This window comes from Amphiura filiformis, chromosome 1 (genome assembly GCF_039555335.1).
Source record: "Amphiura filiformis chromosome 1, Afil_fr2py, whole genome shotgun sequence".
NCBI classification, from domain to species: Eukaryota; Metazoa; Echinodermata; class Ophiuroidea; order Amphilepidida; family Amphiuridae; genus Amphiura; species Amphiura filiformis.
Genome location: NC_092628.1, coordinates 47,151,005 through 47,172,961, shown reverse-complemented (window position 1 = coordinate 47,172,961; position 21,957 = coordinate 47,151,005). Strand labels below are relative to the sequence as shown.

The window sequence follows — 21,957 nt, the reverse complement described above, 5'->3', positions numbered from 1 at the left end:
ATACAAAATATTAAGTCTAACCATTTCATGCGGATCAAGGCAAGCTAGAGAACAACAGTGTACACGATTTCCTGGGTGAAAAGCACTAAACTACCATTACATGTTCTTATTCATACCTCCAAAACGAAACATATTCCATGCATATATATACCGTTATGGGGGTTATGAGAGATATATGAGCTTTCACCTGATACCAAAATCAGCAGTTTGGTGGGGTAAAGTGGAGGGATGAGGCTCTCAATCTGGTCAAGAAAACAGGAATCCACTATGATAAAAAAAAAAGTGGTTTTCCAAGTAAAGTGTTGGATGCGAGCCGTTAGACCAATATGTCTATAAAATAAATGCCGAGTCAGACATTGTTTGTAATCCACTATGATGCTGTTTTAGGTTGCAGGGATTTAGTTTTCATCTTCAGATTATGGTTCATCTCTAATTAGGACAGCAAATTTAAAGTCGCCGAAAGTTTTTGTTGATTGATCATGATTAGAACAAAGGTCATTAGTTAAAAAGTGTTTTAAGATAATCTAAATGAACCCCCATAACTTGAAATAAGGCCAACGACATCTTGATGGCATCTCAAGCCAGAAGTGAACATGTTACACCAGGTTGTCACATTACACCTGTTGAAGAATTTGTATTGAAATCAACGAAAAAGAAGAATGAAAGATTAGGACCTGATTTATTTAGATGCTGTTGGTCACTCATTAAGCAAGATCAAATTGTAATCTTGCGATACCTGAGACTTCATCACCGGGAACTTTATCATGGTTAGGATTCTATGATTCCATTTAATTATAGTAGAATGACCCCGGGGGGGGGCAATCCAACTTTGGAGGTGACGCGTATGTTGGGCTGTTAAGACCCCCTTTTTCAGCATCGCTGTCACCTAAAGACCCCATATTTTTTTACAAACGCATGCTTTGTCACCCAAAGACCCCCTATTTTTTCATTTGATCTGTCACCCAAAGACCCTTACAAGTTCAATCTGAACAGCAAGTTTCATTTATCACTGATTTTGTTACTTATTTTGAAAAAACAAAGAAACAAAAGCCATTTTGGAGGTTTTTGTGGCGCTGTTTCGGTTCTCACGCAAAGATTCCATTAAAAATAAGGTCATGTTCTCACCCAATGACCCCATATTTTTTACATTTTGCTCTCACCGAATGCTAAAAATCATGCTCTCACCCAATGACCCCATATTTTTTACATTTTGCTCTCACCGGATGCCCCTTAGTGCGAAAGTGCCAGCCCTACACCTATATCCATTTCAAATTGAAGTGCCCCCCCCCCCCCCGGGAGATTGACAACACACGGTGAATACATTAGACTTGATATGTCAGATAATTGATTGATTAGTTTAATCGTTTTCAGGTCACTCAGGTGAAAGCAAGATCAGTAGAGAGGCCAATTGATCCCATGCATATGGATTTAAAATAAAACAGACTGTAATCTTATTGAAATTAACGCTCGGGTGATATTGCTCTAGAAAGAGTGAACTTCACTATGAAAAAGAGTGAGCAAGGAGTGCATTTCACTCTTAAGAGGGAATTTTCTTTTAGACACTTGTATAATGACATTAAAACATCAGAAAAATGATTAACAAATAGCAAGGGAATTTTCTAAAAATGGAATGAAAGGAATGACTCCTCTTATGGGGCTTAATTAGACTTAAAATATATGTAAAAAGCGCCCTCAATTTGCACACAACTATACAATTTATAGAATAAAAATTACTACAAAAGGCAAAAAAAGATGAAAAAAAAATGATAAAGAAAGATAAATCTATGTTAAAAATAGCTTTAAAAATATGTGTATATTAGTATGATATGATATGAATTGAAAATTATATAATGTTTTGTTAAAACAATTAATAAATGATCACATCAAGCAACCGTGTCTCCATTGTAGCAAAACAATAAAAGAGTGGATTTTTCTCTTATATTTAGAGGGTACAAAAACAAGTTTATTATTCTGTCTTGTCTTTTATTTGTTATCAAATTCTTTTGAGATGTTCCATTTTAAGTGGGAACAAATCACAAATATTTAAATCATACGAATTGAAAATATGAAATACATATTTTCAAAGGAATAATAAAATTGACGTTATAATGTACTTATGATACACTCTCGATATACGAAAGAGTATTTTAAATGACTAATTCATTGCATCATACAATTCAATGAACACCCGAGATTGCAATCCATTTTTATTCAATGTATCACGCAATAAGAAATCTTAGATAACCAGTTTCAGCTGCAGTTTCCTCTGACAAAACAAGCACATGAAAGTGTATTTTAGATTAATGATATTGTCTTGATCAATGTGACAATATCAAATATGATATTAATCCTGAGCCAAATTTCCAATATCTTATTCAAAGAGTTTGAAAACCTTAAGATTTAAGAAAAATGTAAAATAAGAAATTATAAGCCACTTACGCATAGAGGAACAAATGAAATGGAAGAGTTGAACATAAGATAATTGCTTGTACTTAAAATGTACTGTCTAGCAGTGTGAGTTTTCAGAAATTTCTTGGTGAAGATTTTATAGTCGGTTTTAACGTTTATTATAAATGGAGTGTCTGGTGAATGAAATACCCCGTAAATCTGCGTGGGTGTACAGACATGCGTGTCCAATGAATACCAGTACATCTGTTATCTTCCGATCTTCTCATTGTAACTAGGTTTTGATGAAACATCACTGAATAAAGAGTCCTTGGTTCATGTGGTTTGATACAATGTAGAGAGATTTAAAGTTGGATCCGCACAAAATAACAAAAAAGAGCGGGAAAAGAGTAACGAAAAAAACCAAAACAAGAACAAAAAACCAAACAAAAGTAAAAAAAACCCAATGAAACAAGAAGAAAAGAAGTAACGAATCAAAAATGCGAAACAAAGGACAAACGTGGAAATGGCAAAAGAAAGTAAGAAAGCAAGGATGAAAGAATATGTAGACGAAAGATACCAAAAAAGACAAAAGAAAGGACGAAAAAAATATAGGATGCAAGGACGAAAGAAAGAAAAGAAGGAAGAAAGATAAAAAAAGAAAGAAAGAAAAAAAAGAAAAGAAAGAAAGAAAGAAAAAAAGAAGGAAAGAATGAAGGAAAGAAAGAAAGAAAGAAAGAAAGAAAGAAAGAAAGAAAGAAAGAAAGAAAGAAAGAAAGAAAGAAAGAAATAGAAAAAATAATTAAAGAATAAAATGCAAATGAACATTAAAAGTTCGCCTTTAACCTGTTTAAGAACCATCCATAGTGCGCTGGTTGTTGTATCTATATTGTATTATTTGTATACACAATTATTTCCATATGCGATGACATATTGTGCTCGTACAAGCATTTACACGCATGTAACCAGTCTAAAATGAATCGAATGTCATGTAATATGAACATTTTGGATTAATAACAACATGATGGTGACAGTTATATTATTGATAGTAATGATACATTATATCTCACTCAGTATACATAATTGACATGCAATGAGAATAATGTAGATGTGGATGAAGCGGATACATAATGATTAAATTTGAATGCAAAAATGTGATACCATTAATGTGTATATTGTTTTGCACTCATTTGCATTAGCATTACAACACCTTTGAATAGCATATACCTTACGTTATACCATTGTATACGGTGGGTCATTGCGTTTTGGTAAATCAGTCTAAAAAAAGTCATTATACGACTAAGAGTTATTTAGTATTCGAATGGTGTACACCTATTTTGTTCTTTCCATCGAGGAAACCAAGGAGGAAAAAATATCATCCATCACCAGGATTTGAACTTAAGACGCCTAAGTATCTAGACCAGCGCTCTTACAACCGAGTTATCAAGGAAGCCAAAAGCATCGAAGTGTTATAATGTACTATATAGGCCAAATGTTCAAATCATATCTCTCCCGCTCCTCTAGCCGCAGTGTATGGCCCATACGGATCTTAGCCATGAAAGGGGCTCCTTGTCCCTTTACTTTTCCTTTGCCCACCAGATTTTCTCTTTAATATTTTGTCACAGGGGTACTTTTTTCTTTCATTTTTTTTTTGTCAGAGGGCACTCTCCCGCCCCCTGCCTACTCTACTGTCAAAATGGTGTGTTTTGCTATTTGATGGGCCAGTTCGCGTGATCGCGAAGCGGAACTTTTGGCAATTTTACCCTATTTGGGCCAAAACACGGTGCTTTTCGATGTGCTAAAAAAGTTAAAAGGCAACTATCTTTCTTCTATTAGGATTTTTAGGGGATGTCCCCTATGGAAAAAATTAGGGAGGGGCGTGTACCCCGGTTCTCCAAGCTTCCCCTGCCTATAATTGTAATGCAACATGATTTAGTTGTATATATCAGTGATAATAAATAAATAATCTGTACTACATCAAACATTATAATAAAAATTGATATTTGCAGGTTTTTTTTGTGATTTAAACAGCAGACCAGAAGGAACTGACACAAACCTCAAAATCAAATTATAGACAAGACAATTTATATTTCTCTGACTATTGAATATTGACTTATCAAAATACCTAAAGCACCTGATCAAATGTACTTTTGTTCTGGTGTTACTGGAACATTTGCGCGCACAGCGCATGAAAAATATTTTACACCCCCTGTACGTGCCAAAAAAAATTTAACCCCCCTGTTCATACACCCAAAACATTTTTAAACCCCCTATTCAGAACTAATAAACTTTTATGACCCCCATACATATTTTCCAGCCTCCCCCACCAGAGTATTTCTTAACACTCCCTTAGGGTGAAAAATGGTATAAAGCAACAGTTCCCGAAAGTAGGGTTACCGCTTCTATAGACAAGTATTAATGAGAAAACTCTAACCCGCGTGTATTTGAATGGTCTCGATCGAAGCAGAGGTCGGAGGCAGATATGTCATAAAACCAATAGCCAGTACCTCGCGGGATAATCTTTCACCCATCTCTTTAATGCATTTAAAGCATCTGCTTTGCACCGGTAAAGGACATCTAAATGCAACCTGTAGCATTCTAATGCCTGGACTTACCGAGCTCCTTATTTCTTTTATCGTGTTCATTGAGTAAGAGAATAATGACTAGTTAGTAATTTGAAATGAGTAATTACCGCGAAATAGGCCATTAAGTGTAAATCAAAGTGACAACACTAATAGAAAATTTTGCATTGAAATGACGCATCCTCAACAAAGTGTGTTTGTCACTGCCGCATTGCGTGCAGTGTGGTCCTCCCCAGGTTTTGACATGAATTACAAATGACGTCGTGAATGACCAAGCGTTTTTATTTTATTATTACAAAATTAATCACAAGTGCTAAGAGTCGTACCAGTTCAATTCATCAAAATTAATTTGTATTAAATGAAAAACAAACAGACAAGTAGAGTCATATGTCTTTCTATGACTGTATTCCTACCAAAATCTGATTTTCAATACACTAGAAACGTGTTGATATGTATATCTTTGAAAATCGCCGAATGTTAAGCACAGTCACCGTGTCACAATAGGCATCTTTAGCATTCATAGTGCCTTGGCAGTGGTTCGAACACTGGTGAAAATTTTAGTATTTTTTATTATTTTTACTAATGCGCTGTGCCGTTTTTCAAACACGCCCCTGAATGAAATTGATGGGCAAGTACCCTTAAGGTGGTATAACACCCCTGATAAATTTTGTGACTAATTTTGCATTTTTCTCAAAATATAACTATACACTGGTAACAAAAGTTATGTATATTATAGGGGCAAGGAATCCAATAACTTCAATGAAATTTCAATGATTCAAGTGATGTTAAGAAATGAGGTACATTCTAGCGGAACCTCTTTTCTTATCATAAATAACTTACCGCTTGTCTTGACTCTCTGAAATTTCAGTGTATTAACTGGATACCTTGCCCCTATAATAAACATAACTTTTTTTACCAGTATGCAAAAATAGTCACAAATTTATCAAGGTGTGTAGTACCACCTTATCAACTGATTGAGACGAACATTAGCTTACATTCGTTTTCACTATAGCTTGAAGCAAAATCTGACCGGTATTACGATGGTGCAAATAATGAATATTTACCTTTTAAAACAAAAGCACACACACTCAAAACAACAACCCAACAATAACAACAACCTCAGCCTGTATACATACATGTCGTATGTCATCTAACGAGCAATTTGATTGGGACACACTTGTGGTGTGATACGCGGAAGTTATGAATATATGAATGAAATAAAACAAAGGATATTGAACGTAGATCAAGATCATATTCAAGTCAACATGTAGAAATCCAATACCTCCTTGTGGTCATACCACCATTCAACTTCAATCATGGTGCAATAAGAGACGTGCCAAGTTCGTTTAAAGATTCACGAATTACAAATTTGACGGCGTTTTAAATGACGATCAACTTTCTCCTTCCAGTTAAATGCATACATTTAGCACTATAATGTGTTTTATTGTAGGTTAGTTTTAACGGCTGTTTGTATTTTTGTGATAGTCAATCGGTGTTTAATCTGTGATAAAATGTAGTTGAAGAACAGCTTGAAGAGCTTGAAGAACAGTATTGAGGTTTGTTTTTGTGGTCCAGGAAACCTACAGACATCATGCTGGAACATGATGAGACTTTTTGTAATGTATCTTTTTACGCAAAGACAGCAGCTAAAGCTCCACGACGTTGAAACGAATGCACAGTTAATTTCTTCACTCGTTGCAGTCATGTTGAAGTGACACCTGTAAATTATGTAAGAGTAGGTTATTTGTTCCGCAAGACAATGGCACATTATATAGACTAGGCTTATGAAAACAAATACCCCAGATAAACATACAAACACCAACAAAACGAAACAAACACATAAAAATCTGAATCACGCATCAAGAAAAGGAACCAACCATCCAAAGAAACTAAATCAAAAACATGCTTCCAACAAATAGGAAAACATACTAAGTGCTTATTAAGTGGAAAAGACAAACTAATCAGGCAGAACACCAAATACAAATCGTCACAAATAAACACACAAATTTAGTAGCTTGGAAAAATACCAAAATATGAAGAAAAAAACCGCTGAACGTATGCATATTATAGACAAGTAGTGTTTTGAGTACTGCTCAAGGGATGTTGCAAGCGTTCACACAAGACTTATGCTTTAGCATACATATACAATAACAGTATAGAGCAAAAACGCGGTTAAAATATCAAATGTCAATGCCACATGAATTGAGTCGGATTGTTCTTTAAACAATCACCGCAATTTAAACATTAAGAAGTCTTTGTGATTGATTGAGTTAGTCTCATTTTATTGAGTAAGCGTCTGTATGATATGTAAATCTAGACATGGAAGTCAATTGCAGTCAATCGGTTGTTCGCGACAGAATTGGAACACTGTCAAACATTTTATTAGCGGCTACAAGGCATCATCTGTCACAAATGTTCATCTTCTTTATACAATTTGGTTATGCAATGAGCAAAAGCATAATGCACAATGTAAAGTTGTAATTGTTTTGTTAAGGATGTGTTGTTTTTAAAATCAATAATCAAAATAATGCAGAATAGTTCGTCATTCCCGGCAGTTATCCTGGCATTGAATTATTACGTTGTTATTAATATTGCCAAGTTTATTAACAATCCTGAAAATAACGTAGCAATCACATTTCTTGACAATAGCAACGTAGACATGGTAGAAGGTAGTACCACTACATGCACCAACATTGAATTCTTACTGTGTTAATACTATTGTTAAGAATATCAACCATTCTGAAAACAACCTAGATTTACCACTACTTGCATTACCATTGAAATATTAGTTTGTTCTTGCTATTGTTAAGAATAATTATTAACACTCGTGCACACAACGTAAGTTTACCACTACCTACATCACCATTGAATTGTTACTTTGTTTTTACTATTGTCAAGAATATTAACAATCCTGAGAACAACATAGGTTTACCAGTACTTGGATCACCATTGACTTATTACCCTGATATTACTATTATCAAGAATATTGACAATCCTGAAAACAAAGCAGGTATTATTATAGGGGCAAGGAATCCAATAACTTCAATGAAATTTCAATGATTCAAGTGATGTTAAGAAATGAGGTACATTCTAGCGGAACCTCTTTTCTTATCATAAATAACTTACCGCTTGTCTTGACTCTCTGAAATTTCAGTGTATTAACTGGATACCTTGCCCCTATAATAAACATAACTTTTTTTACCAGTATGCAAAAATAGTCACAAATTTATCAAGGTGTGTAGTACCACCTTATCAACTGATTGAGACGAACATTAGCTTACATTCGTTTTCACTATAGCTTGAAGCAAAATCTGACCGGTATTACGATGGTGCAAATAATGAATATTTACCTTTTAACACAAAAGCACACACACTCAAAACAACAACCCAACAATAACAACAACCTCAGCCTGTATACATACATGTCGTATGTCATCTAACGAGCAATTTGATTGGGACACACTTGTGGTGTGATACGCGGAAGTTATGAATATATGAATGAAATAAAACAAAGGATATTGAACGTAGATCAAGATCATATTCAAGTCAACATGTAGAAATCCAATACCTCCTTGTGGTCATACCACCATTCAACTTCAATCATGGTGCAATAAGAGACGTGCCAAGTTCGTTTAAAGATTCACGAATTACAAATTTGACGGCGTTTTAAATGACGATCAACTTTCTCCTTCCAGTTAAATGCATACATTTAGCACTATAATGTGTTTTATTGTAGGTTAGTTTTAACGGCTGTTTGTATTTTTGTGATAGTCAATCGGTGTTTAATCTGTGATAAAATGTAGTTGAAGAACAGCTTGAAGAGCTTGAAGAACAGTATTGAGGTTTGTTTTTGTGGTCCAGGAAACCTACAGACATCATGCTGGAACATGATGAGACTTTTTGTAATGTATCTTTTTACGCAAAGACAGCAGCTAAAGCTCCACGACGTTGAAACGAATGCACAGTTAATTTCTTCACTCGTTGCAGTCATGTTGAAGTGACACCTGTAAATTATGTAAGAGTAGGTTATTTGTTCCGCAAGACAATGGCACATTATATAGACTAGGCTTATGAAAACAAATACCCCAGATAAACATACAAACACCAACAAAACGAAACAAACACATAAAAATCTGAATCACGCATCAAGAAAAGGAACCAACCATCCAAAGAAACTAAATCAAAAACATGCTTCCAACAAATAGGAAAACATACTAAGTGCTTATTAAGTGGAAAAGACAAACTAATCAGGCAGAACACCAAATACAAATCGTCACAAATAAACACACAAATTTAGTAGCTTGGAAAAATACCAAAATATGAAGAAAAAAACCGCTGAACGTATGCATATTATAGACAAGTAGTGTTTTGAGTACTGCTCAAGGGATGTTGCAAGCGTTCACACAAGACTTATGCTTTAGCATACATATACAATAACAGTATACAGCAAAAACGCGGTTAAAATATCAAATGTCAATGCCACATGAATTGAGTCGGATTGTTCTAAGCCTTTCAACAAGGCTCTGCCTGGACCACCACCGTAGTGTGAGCGCCACCTATAATATTCCACTGAAGGCAAAGCCTTTTAGCACTTATTTTGTGTGTTTTGTTAGCCTTTGAATTCCGGGAGATTTCTCCCGGAAGAAAATAAGACCGCTGATTGGCTGCCGATGATGTCATACGTTCTGCCTTAAAATAGATCGCCAAAAACCCATTCATAAATTGCGTAGTGATTTCAAAGGTGAATCACATAGTGCGCATGTAGAAATGTGCACGCTGTGTCAAGAGGTCAGATCTGTTTCGCCGGCATATTTGAGTTTTACAGCGACGGTAAATTTGTTTACATATTTATTATTTATTACTGAACTGGCCTACTTGCTCGTGAAATACAGCCATTTAATATAAATATATGGTCTCTACTGTTCAAGTTTTCCCTCAACATGATCAACGATGAAGCCTGTTCAGAGGCTGCTACTCGGGCCGGTACGCTACGGTCGAAGCCTGGGAAGCTTATGAACTACGCTGACATAGTTGAGTGCAGTGTGAGAAGAAATTCAGTGGGATTTTCAATCATTCAATCTACGACGAACAGAAATCATCAACAGTAGTCCTGAAATGATATCGGACGACCAGGAAACATCACTTTTTATGTCAGACTTCTGCACAGAGGAATTGTGTGGACAGTCACAGTGGAGTGTTTGTCGACGAAGCCCATGTTGGTAAACATGTAAATGGTAAGTCAGGGTGCTGACTGAGATTCATACTATTTTCATGCACATACACAGTAATACATTTTGTACAGGAAACAAAGTAAGGGACACTTCGTAATACACCATGTTCACAGTGACAGACAGTCACAGTGTCATCACCACATTAGCAATTTTAACTTTTTTATAGCCTCGGGTGGTCTACAAGTCTGACCTGATGATCCGTTAAAAATACAAAAAAATTCCAAAACAAGAACTAGAACAGATCATTTCACTTTTCAAATCATCATTCTTTAAATTACCTAAATTGCCCGGGCTAAATTGATTCACTTTATTTCAAGTTCAGTATGTTTTAATTTTTTTACCGATATCCGATCCGATACCGATATTGTAAATATGGATTCGATATCCGATCCGATAATTGGTTGAGCAAATTATGTGTAGTTCGGCATGCTGTGTATTTTTACCGATCCATAGGCGATGATAGGCCACTGTGTTGCAATTTTGTTCTGTTATATCTGAATTTGACAATATTTTTACAAAGCATATGAATGCAAGCACATAGCTTGGATAGTGACATTTTCATGTTTTTCTTTTTTGCAGAATTTTAAATCTATTTTTATTTTGCAACCTTTCTGTGCTAATGATTAGTGTTGTCAAGCTTCTTCCTGATCGGGCAATTGATCCTACTTGAGAAGTTCATCCACCCGTAGAAAGTTTTTTTTTGTCACCTCAACATCAATTTTTTCAATTTTTTTTACTCTCATTAATATCTGGTTATTAGTCATTACTTATAATCACAATATATTTTCTTTTTTAATGACAGGTATTCGCCATGGTCTGGGCCTCTGGAAGTTGTTATCTTTGGGGATTCGCTCATTAATACTTCGATGACGATGAGGACATTTTTTGACATACAAAGACATTATCAGCTGGACTGAGTTGGTCGTACATGGCACTCCATACTGCAAGACGGGCAACTGTTTGAACATTGCAGACAGCTATTGAATATTATGATGTCAAAATACTGCAGGATTTAAAGGCCATGGGAACTGTTCAACTGATGTATGACATCAATTCCCAATTAATTTCCCGATCTGTTGAGGAATTTACAGAGTTGTGTCCAGCAATTAGTCCAAAATCAAAGTTGTTTGCTTGTCCTCGTCCGACCGACCTTCTTGGCAGACCGGACCGTAAAACTTTTTAAATTTTTTTTTTACAAAAATGTTTTTTTTTTTTTAATTTAATTTTTCGGATATGTCCATGGAAATACAGCCAAATGCTAAAATCAGTCATGGTTGACTTGGTTGAATTGTGTCTTTAATATGTAAAGTTATAATTTGTATTTATGTCATAGTCTATTAATGATTTCAAAATGGATACAAATCCAGTGCATTTTGAAATCATGTTTATTTCTTTATTTATTTTGCAAAGTCAACCATGAATGATCCCAACATTCAGCTCTATGTCAAGGGACACTCCAAATCCATAAAAACTTTACTCATATGTGGAACTATAGGCCTACTGACTCAGGGAATTGTGGTATTAAATAAAAATTAAAAATAAAATACTTTTCCAGACCGACCGATCCAGCTTCTTAAAGTGATCTGTATGGATTGTATGGACAAGCAAACAATTTTTTTTGCATTAGGGGCATACTATTAAAGCTTCTCATTAACAATGTCACCCCCAGACAGTTCTGACTTGTACATTGCCAGAAATTGACTTAACGTTCAAATGTTGAAAAGTTTGTGCAGACCTGGGCACAAATTATTACTAAATGTTTGCAGACTGTGAAACACTTTGAAAGCCAGACTTTTCTGAACATAATCTGAGGGGTACTATAATTTGTAGAACAAGTTGTTGATGAAATCATGGTGTTATGTGCTTGCCTTTGACAAGGCAGAAGGAAGTGTGCAAAGCAAAAAGCCAGAGAAAGACTGTTATTTGTAGCTAATAATTATTTAATAATTATTTAATATTTATTAATAATAATTCAATAATAATTACTGATTAATAATATTTAATGATAAGTTCATAATTAGTATTATACGTTCCACAACTGTTTGGAGTAACCTTTATTTTTGTGCAATGCAATTATTATTGACAAGCTCACTCACTATGCAATAGGAAGAGATCAATAATACATGTACGGGTACTTAATTTCTTTACCCATTTCGGACAATGATCTAATGACCTACAACCTTTTCCCAACACTCCAAAGGGTAATGGAATCATTCCGAATCAATTAAAGCTTTTTTAAAAATGTAACAGAAACTTGGAAATTCATGTCATGTGTATCATTTTTGTTGTATGATTTTTTTTTTTCATTCATCCATAAGTAGTATACGAATAGAATTACTGAATGTTTTAAAAAATATACAAAAAATAATGTTTTTAAAATACCAAGATGCCATGGAATTCAAGATATGACAGAAGGCAGTACATTTTGCAGCTTCGGGGTGCACCATTTTATTTCCGGGAGTTTTGAAGACGAAAAAACTTCGCTCGCTAGCGAGACGAAAAAATATTTCCGCCTCTAGTGAGAAAACAATTTACCTCACTGATGATTTAAAAAAAGTTCCCCACCCAACTCTGTATAAAGGTATACATTATTTTTTTTAATTGCCGCTTTCTGTGTAGCGAAAAAGAATTCCACCAGCCCCAAGTACCATATGGTGTGTTCCTTAATGGGCTGTTCAATTTACCCCTGGTGTAATTTTTTTTTTTTTTTTTATCAAAAAAATGCTTGCCCCTCTCGGCATTGCCAAATTCTTACAATTCTGCAGTGGCGGAGCAAGCTTTTTTTTTTTTCTGAGGAAGGTGTAAAAATTCGAAAATTTAAAATAAAATTCAGTGATTTTTACCCAAAATAATGGATTTTTTTAATGCTTATTGCTTACTGGGGTAATAAAAAATGGGGGTCCCTCTTGCCCTCCCCCACTATGGGCTGTCAGTCACTAATTGCTTTCCCCCTTAAATTGTATTTTAAATTTATCTTGAACCACTGATTTTAGGCGCACACGTTTCATACTATTTGCCCTTTATAATAATTATTGTTTTTTTTTTCAATAACAACCCCTCCTACCCCCCCGTTTAGTACATGAAGTATTGAATGTTCATCACTTGGATGACCTTGGGAAAAGTCCAATCAAGTCGAAAGGTCGCGACCTCCTGCTTGTGATCGACCATAACTTGTCATGGCAAAATGGTGAGATGGAGGGGACCGATTGCGGGTCCGGTAAAATAAACCGTGGTCTTGAAAATCTTAAGAAGTCCTGGCTAAAAACTATGCTATTTTTCAGGAAAAAACATATCAATCTTTGATATTCTGAAGTATAAAGTTGTTGTGCAAAGTGAAACATCGTTATTTAGACTGTATTTGCGAAGGAAAAATCCCGGGAAAAATACGACAATTTTTCATTAAAAGATCGCCACAGCTGGTTTACACACGCAGCAGAGCGATGTACCGGCTTGAAAATCATACCGAATTTTCGTATTTTATTATTCAATTTTGAATCCAAAAAGTCAAAACCTGCCTGTTTAACCATATTTTGGACATGCTTCTGACGAAATATTATTTTCAATGTGTTTTTAGCCCTTGCAATATAAATACGATCTTCTCTGGACTGGAATGGAACTTTTTTTACTACGGAACTACTTGTGTTCAACAAAAATAGGGCGGTACTATTTTGGCTTTCTATGACGACATCGTTTGATTGACATTCGATGCTTGCACAGAGTAAATGCTATATGCGCAAAGACCTCGCGGCTTCGCCGCTCGCTGTCGCGGCTTCGCCGCTCTGTCGCGCCTTCGGCGCTCAGCTCGCGGCTTCGCCGCTCGCCCCCCTAGGATCGCGAGGTCTTTGACAAAGACTAGATTGTTCTTTAAACAATCACCGCAATTTAAACATTAAGAAGTCTTTGTGATTGATTGAGTTAGTCTCATTTTATTGAGTAAGCGTCTGTATGATATGTAAATCTAGACATGGAAGTCAATTGCAGTCAATCGGTTGTTCGCGACAGAATTGGAACACTGTCAAACATTTTATTAGCGGCTACAAGGCATCATCTGTCACAAATGTTCATCTTCTTTATACAATTTGGTTATGCAATGAGCAAAAGCATAATGCACAATGTAAAGTTGTAATTGTTTTGTTAAGGATGTGTTGTTTTTTAAAATCAATAATCAAAATAATGCAGAATAGTTCGTCATTCCCGGCAGTTATCCTGGCATTGAATTATTACGTTGTTATTAATATTGCCAAGTTTATTAACAATCCTGAAAATAACGTAGCAATCACATTTCTTGACAATAGCAACGTAGACATGGTAGAAGGTAGTACCACTACATGCACCAACATTGAATTCTTACTGTGTTTAAATACTATTGTTAAGAATATCAACCATTCTGAAAACAACCTAGATTTACCACTACTTGCATTACCATTGAAATATTAGTTTGTTCTTGCTATTGTTAAGAATAATTATTAACACTCGTGCACACAACGTAAGTTTACCACTACCTACATCACCATTGAATTGTTACTTTGTTTTTACTATTGTCAAGAATATTAACAATCCTGAGAACAACATAGGTTTACCAGTACTTGGATCACCATTGACTTATTACCCTGATATTACTATTATCAAGAATATTGACAATCCTGAAAACAAAGCAGGTTTACAACTACCTGCATCATCGTTGAATTATTATTCTGTTATCACTATATTGTCAAAAATATACAATCCTAAAAATAACGCAGTTTATCACTGCCCGCTTCACTATTAAATTATTACTTTGCTATTATTATTGTGAAGAACATTGGCAATCCTGAAAACAACGTAGGTTTACCACTATTTGCACCACAGTGAATTATTACTTTGTTATTGCTTTGCTGAACATGTTCATCAGGACTGTTATGAAACATAATAGTCGGATTTTCTTACTTCTAGTCCAATAAACAGTACTCACTGTGGACGTTTCGATATCTACCAGACATCTTTCGAAACGTCCACAGTGAGTACTGTTTATTGGACTAGAAGTAAGAAAATCCTACTATTATTTTGTTATTGCTATTGTCATGAATATTGACAATCTTGAAAACATCGTAGGTTTACCACTACCTGCATCATCATTGAATTACTAATTGATTTTAACATACACATATGTACAAAAAACATGCACGCACCCCTGCTCTCACACCCCCTCACACCATATACTAAAACTACCTACCCACCCACCCGACCACCACCCCCCCCATTTTACACGCGTTCACCCACCATAATACACAGCATGTTATGCAATAGGACAATCCATGCAGACGTAGCCGATCTGAGTGTGTTTTCATAATGTCAACTTAATAGCTTTCTTGTCATTGAGACATTCAGACCTTGTAAAGTGCCATGGGGACTTATTATAATTTATATTGAACATGTTGAAACCACACTGTGACTATCGGATATCACATGTCGTAGCTCTGATCCAGCGGGTTAGGTATATGATCTATTTCACCGATTTAAAGGGTATCTTTCAATGTTTACTTTTCCCTACATGTATTCCCGCCAAGTATTTCCTGCTGAAATTTACTCAGTAGTATCAACCAAATTAAAGGAGAATTGTCGGATCAATATCACATCCCTACATTTATAGACGTAGATCCGGGGGATAAGGGCGAATCCGCCCAATACTTTGTTTTTATGTCAAGCGTATGCATTAACAGCTGAGATAACGCTGACGAAATTCCGTCCATGCACAAGTGACCTAGTGAAGTGGATTGCCGTAGATAGCCGGTCGAGGGCAGTTTTACAGGACAGGCAAGGGTAGCTTATTACTCTGATTGGAACCGACGGTAACGAGGTCTTTTATCATGGGTCATCTGCTCCGACTTTTCCAGATGAGCTACGGGGAGAGCGGATAAAAATTTTTTTATTTTTGCCCATGCGAAGATTTGAACCCGGGACTTCTTACACCAAAGGCAATAAAAAAAAAGAAAAAAAAAAAAGAAGAAAAGCGCAGTGATTTATAGTGCGCTACGCACAGGCACAACGCCTAAACGTTGATCCACAAGCCTCAGCACACTTTACAGGTTGTCGCTGACCACTACGGCCCCACATCATTCCATAAACCATTTAACAACTATTCAGGGACTTTGCTGCTTCAAGAGCGCACACCCTAGACATTCCACAAATAGCCATCGCAACCAGGATCAGCTCCCCGAGTTACGTACGGGTTACAACGAGACAATTAGCAGTAAGTTCCTTGTCCAAGGGAATTTCAAGCTAACTCAATTTTTCCACGAGAGCGTAATAGGCACCTTAACTAGCTGCTCCCCAATAATGTTATGGTAAAGGGAGACGGTCCATACAATCATGCCCACATTGTTGACACCTCTATGTGGGTTTCTTACCAAGTTAACTTCATATTTGGCCATATAGCCTAAAAAGTGCAATTTTGTGCGTTCTTGTCGCAAATTTGTTCCACTTTTGCACCATATTTTCACCATTTTAATATGAGATAATATTTCAAACAGAAACTACTTTCCATTACTGTTTTAGACAACCCTGAATTGTTTCTGATTACCACATGAAGAGGTCGTGAATATAGTTGGTCTAAAATACATAGGAACGGTTTATCTGCTGAAATAAACAAAAAGTAAATGAACATAACTCATCAACTTTACAACTTTTAACATTAGCTCATTTACTTTACTGTTGTTTTTATTTTGTTTATTTATTATTGTTTACAGGATACTCGTAACCAAAAGTTTACCATTGGAGTCTGGATAAAAATGGTAAGTAAATTGACGTTACTGGTCAGGAGGCCAAACCGTCTATTCTGACTTGTCTGACTTCTTCGCAGAATAGCCATTAGAGCTCAAAGCCTGTCTATTACAAAGCGCAATGATCCCTTTTATTGCGTTTTATGTGCATTGTTGTAATTAAAATTAGGACAGTCTAGATACGAGATGAATTAGAGGTACATTATACAGCCTGTCTCAAAAACAATTGTGCAAGTGAAAGGCGCCCTCTGTGGCAATTAGAAAATACCGTTGTGACAAAATGCTTACATCAACGTCAAGGGCATAGTCTTAGCTCTCGAATGCCGTTTAGTCTGTTCAATTTGCTTGTTTTAATCTTGAGATATGCTTACTTAACAACGAAAGGGTAAAATCAGAATTGTGCCACTTTTACTAGGGAAGAGAGCTGTACATGTAAATCAATGATAGCATCAAGTTTATCAAGAGTTCCTTCGTGAAATCAAAAGAATGCATCAATTACACAACAATACAAAATTGTTTTTAGTGTTTTATCATGATAGAGGTATAATGATTATCTTTTTCCACTTACGACAAATCAAAAGATAAATAAATATTTCACATTCTGCTGTAAAATTAAATACATGTGAATGTTAATGATTTTATCAGGTAAATACTGTTTTCTTTGTCATTCAAGAAATGTTAAAAGACAAACAAATATTGCACACGTTCATGAAATTAGACAAATTAATGAAATTAGACAAAATAATGCACGCACGCTGGTGCTGATGCGTCTAATGCACGAGTCCCGAAGGGGGGTGCATTAGACGCATCAACATCAGCTATCATTGATTTACATGTACAGCCATATTCCCTAGTAAAAGTGGCACAATTGTGATTTTACCCTTTCGTTGTTAACTAAACATATCTCGAGATTAAAAAGAGCAAATTGAACAGAATAAACGGTATTTGAGAGCTAAGACTGTGCCCTTGACGTTGATGTAAGCATCTTGTCACAGCGGTATTTTCTAATTGCCATAGAGGGCGCTTTTCACTTGCACAATTTTTTTGAGACAGGCTGTAGAGAGGGGAGAGCAAGAGAGAGATGCATATCAGTCTTCATTTCGAAAGATACAATTTACAAGGTTGCTACTATTGTTGAAAATATGTCAACATATCAATATTTCAAAGTATTAAATACAGAGTAAAATGTCAGAATGATTGCACTATGTTAGCGTTTATAACGGGCCAATACCAGGCAGTGATTTACCCCGTTGCCTATCAGTCTTCATTTTAAAAGGTCAAATTTGCAATGTTGCTGCCATTGTTGTAAATATGTACACTCTAAATTAGAAAGACTTAAAATTTAAATCTTAGTTGAGTCTTTAAGATTTATTTTACGCGGGGTTTGATTTAAATTTTCTTTGGGATCGGGAAAAAAGAAAATCTTTTTTTTAATCTTTCGAAAGACTTAAACATTAAACCAATCACAACGCAATGGTGCGTGCACATGATCAAATGGAAACGTTTTCCTGGACTGCTCAGCCGCCATCTTTCTTTTGCGATTTCGTGTGGAGGCGAGCGAATGAATGAAGTGATATGGACGAATTTGTTTTGCAGAATGGCATCCCAGATGCTGTAATTGCCAATGTCAGTGACTAAAACTTCCATGAAAAAGCTTACATTGTTGTGCACGAAGGGCCAATGTGAACATTAATATATTCAATCGCCGAGGTAGTACAGTCTGTGCTTCTGCTGTATAAGCTTACCTATACACATAATATAATTTATAAATGGGTAAGCTTATTTCCATGAAGGACCACACTCGGCCACTGCAGTGGCACTGCAGACTATTGCTTGAACTTTATGAAAGAAGTAGTCCTGACTTGGTATTACTGCCGTGAATAGACGTATTGCTTGATAAGAAGTCACACAGACTTGTATTTGATATCGATATTTAAATCCCCATAAAGATTTATATTATTTTGAAATAAATCCCAGATATGCTTAAAAGTAAATCTTAAAGGACTTGAATATTAAATCCAATGGACTTGCATTTTCAATCTTCCAAGGATTTGAAATTTTAAGTCTAAGGATAGTCTTATTTTTTAATCCAAAGGTTTTGTCACCAATTACAGTCCGCCTTGGATTTAAAAATTAAATCTTTTAGACTTGAAAGTAAGTCTTTGAAGTATTAACATTTGCTCTTTTTAGATTTAAACTTTAAATCTGAAAGTTTTATTTTTTAAATCCCTGTGGGACTGAAATTTATAAAACTTTGTAAAGACCTATTTTAATCCTATATTGATTGGTCCCTAACTACAGTCTCTGAAAGTTTTGAAAGTAAGTCTTTTGGATTTGAATTTAAATCTCTGTAATTTAGAGTGTACTTTGATCCATATTTTGTTTCTCGTCATAGCACATTTATGTCAACATATCAAAATTTCACAAGTAAATGCCGAGTAATGACAGAATGATTGCACAATGTTAGCGTTTATGACGGGCCAATACCAAGCATTGATTTACCCCATTGCCTATCAGTCTTCATTTTGAAAGGTAAAATTTGCAAGGTTATTACCATTGTTGAAAATATGAACTTTAATCCATATTTTGTTTCTCGTCATAGCATATTTATGTCAACACATCAAAATTTCAAAGTAAATGCCAAGTAAAATAACAGAATGATTACAAAATGTTAGCGTTTATGACGGGCCAATACCAAGCATTGATTTACCCCATTGCCTATCAGTCTTCATTTTGAAAGGTCAAATTTGCAAGGTTATTACTATTGTTGAAAATCTGAACTTTAATCCATATTTTGTTTCTCGTCATAGCACATTTATGTCAACACATCAAAATTTCAAAGCAAATGCCAAGTAAAATAACAGAATGATTACAAAATGTTAGCATTTATGACGGGCCAATACCAAGCATTGATTTATCCCGTTGCCTATCAGTCTTCATTTTGAAAGGTAATATTTGCAAGGTTATTACTATTGTTGAAAATATGAACTTTAATCCATATTTTGATTCTCGTCATAGCACATAACATATCAAAATTTCAAAGTAAATACCGGGTAAAATGACAGAATGATTGCAAAATGTTAGCGTTTATGACGGCCCAATACCAGGCAGTGAATTACCCCGTTGCCTATCAGTCTTCATTTTAAAAGGTCAAATTTGCAAGGTTGCTAAATATGTACTTTGATACATATTTTGTTTCTCGTTTATGTCAACATATCAAAATTTCAAAGCAAATGCCGAGTGTAATGGCAGATTACCAATTTGTTAGCGTTTATGACGGCCCAATACCAAACATTGATTTGCCCTGTTGCTATAGGAAACAAAAATACGTTGTGCACGTGAACTTTAATCCACTTTTTGTTTCTCGTCATAACCTATTTATGTCAACATATCAAATTATCGAAGTAATATGGCGAATGATATTTTTTTAAATTCGACGAATAGAACGTCCCAATACCAATCAGTGATTTGTCCCGTTGCTTCAGGAAACTAAATACGTGTGCACATGAAGTTTAATCCACATGTTGATGCTCGTCATAGCCCATTTATGTCAACATATCAAATTATCGAAATAAAATAGGGAATGATTTTTTTATTTTAATTTCAGCGTATAGCGTTATGATGGCCCAATACCAATCATTGATTTGTCCCATTGCTACCGGAAACAAAATACGTAATATAATAAGCATGGCCCAGTTAAATTATTAAGAAAGATGACACCAGTGAGCAACAAAAGTAGAATTGGCTTCTCTTTGGTTTGAATTTGTCGTTGTAACCATTTTGCAAATTGATATAAATGTATAGATTTCTTTTATCAATAAATTGTCTGTCACATAGGGTGGGTACATATGCATTTTAAAATTCCAACAGGAATTCCCATTTTGATTTGCTCCTTCTATTGTGGGTGTGTGGAATAAGCCTATATCGGGAATAAATACCCATTGTTTTGACCCATGAGGTCGTTGATATTGTGTGGTTTTTATAAAATGTTATAGTGAACAATAGCCCATGAGGAGTGACACAGGTCAAGAACTTATATAGGCACCTAGGCACTATAAAACAACAACATGACCCAATCAGTGGTTCATCGCAGCTTAGGGACAACAAGAGTGAAGGGGTACAGTAAAGAATCAGACACAAGAAATAAGATGCTTATGTACTCTGCACTTGAAGGATGATGCGCCGTTGTCAGATATGTCTCCAACTACTCCATCTAGTAGGCTATTCCAAACGTGAACTGTAGCGTGAATGAAGGTCCCGCCAGAAGATAGCTCTAGAAACTAGTAAAGATGGAGCGTGTAGCTCTTCTGACTACAAATGGCTTTGGTAGCAGTGCTTTCAGATGGTGCTTTCAGATGGTTGATTTGATTTGATTAGATTAGTGGAGTGTCAATCCTAATACACTATTCTAGTCAAGTTTTCGAGGTCAGTTCACGAACACATCTCAAGGTTGACGAGATAACAACATACAATGTTTAGCACTGAAAAAAAAACACCGTTAAGATATTAAAGCAAATTAGCCCAGAGTGAGTACATGCAATTTTCAGTACATTCCATTTGTTTCGCCCCAGAATGTCGTTAAAACGATCGGTTTGGTTTTTGCTAATTAATGTATAACTAGAAAGAGATTTCGTAATGTGTGCATTTTTTCAGCAATAATAGTCGAGAGTAAAGTAATTAATTGTTGAGTAATATTGTACTCAAAACTTTTGCATTATCCTATTATGCATATAATAACCCACGAGCATTCGTTAAAAGCAAAACGTCACCAATGAATTAACACTATTTTTTCCAAAAAAGGTGAATGGAATAATGAGAGGATTGCGATTTACCGAATGACGGAGCGCACATTGAAAGAAAGTCTCAGAGTTGATTCTGTTTTAATCGATGGAGAAAATACATGGCATGATAGGAGTATATAAGGACAATATGAAGTATCTTATGTGACTGATAGGTTTTCCAAAATGGTCCAGCACAATATGTAGTACACTGCAAGCAAAA

General features: G+C 35.4%; 1 protein-coding gene across 3 annotated transcripts in view; it reads left to right on the top strand.

Annotated features, from left to right (window-relative positions):
* Positions 1 to 21,957, top strand: part of LOC140147991 (neuronal acetylcholine receptor subunit alpha-10-like) — an 82,341-nt gene that overhangs the window by 40,856 nt on the left and 19,528 nt on the right. For all 3 annotated transcript variants that reach the window (XM_072169831.1, XM_072169823.1, XM_072169816.1), the window contains one exon: positions 16,924 to 16,968. In XM_072169831.1, the coding sequence (XP_072025932.1) occupies positions 16,924 to 16,968 (45 nt within the window). The remainder of the gene's footprint in view (positions 1 to 16,923; positions 16,969 to 21,957) is intronic.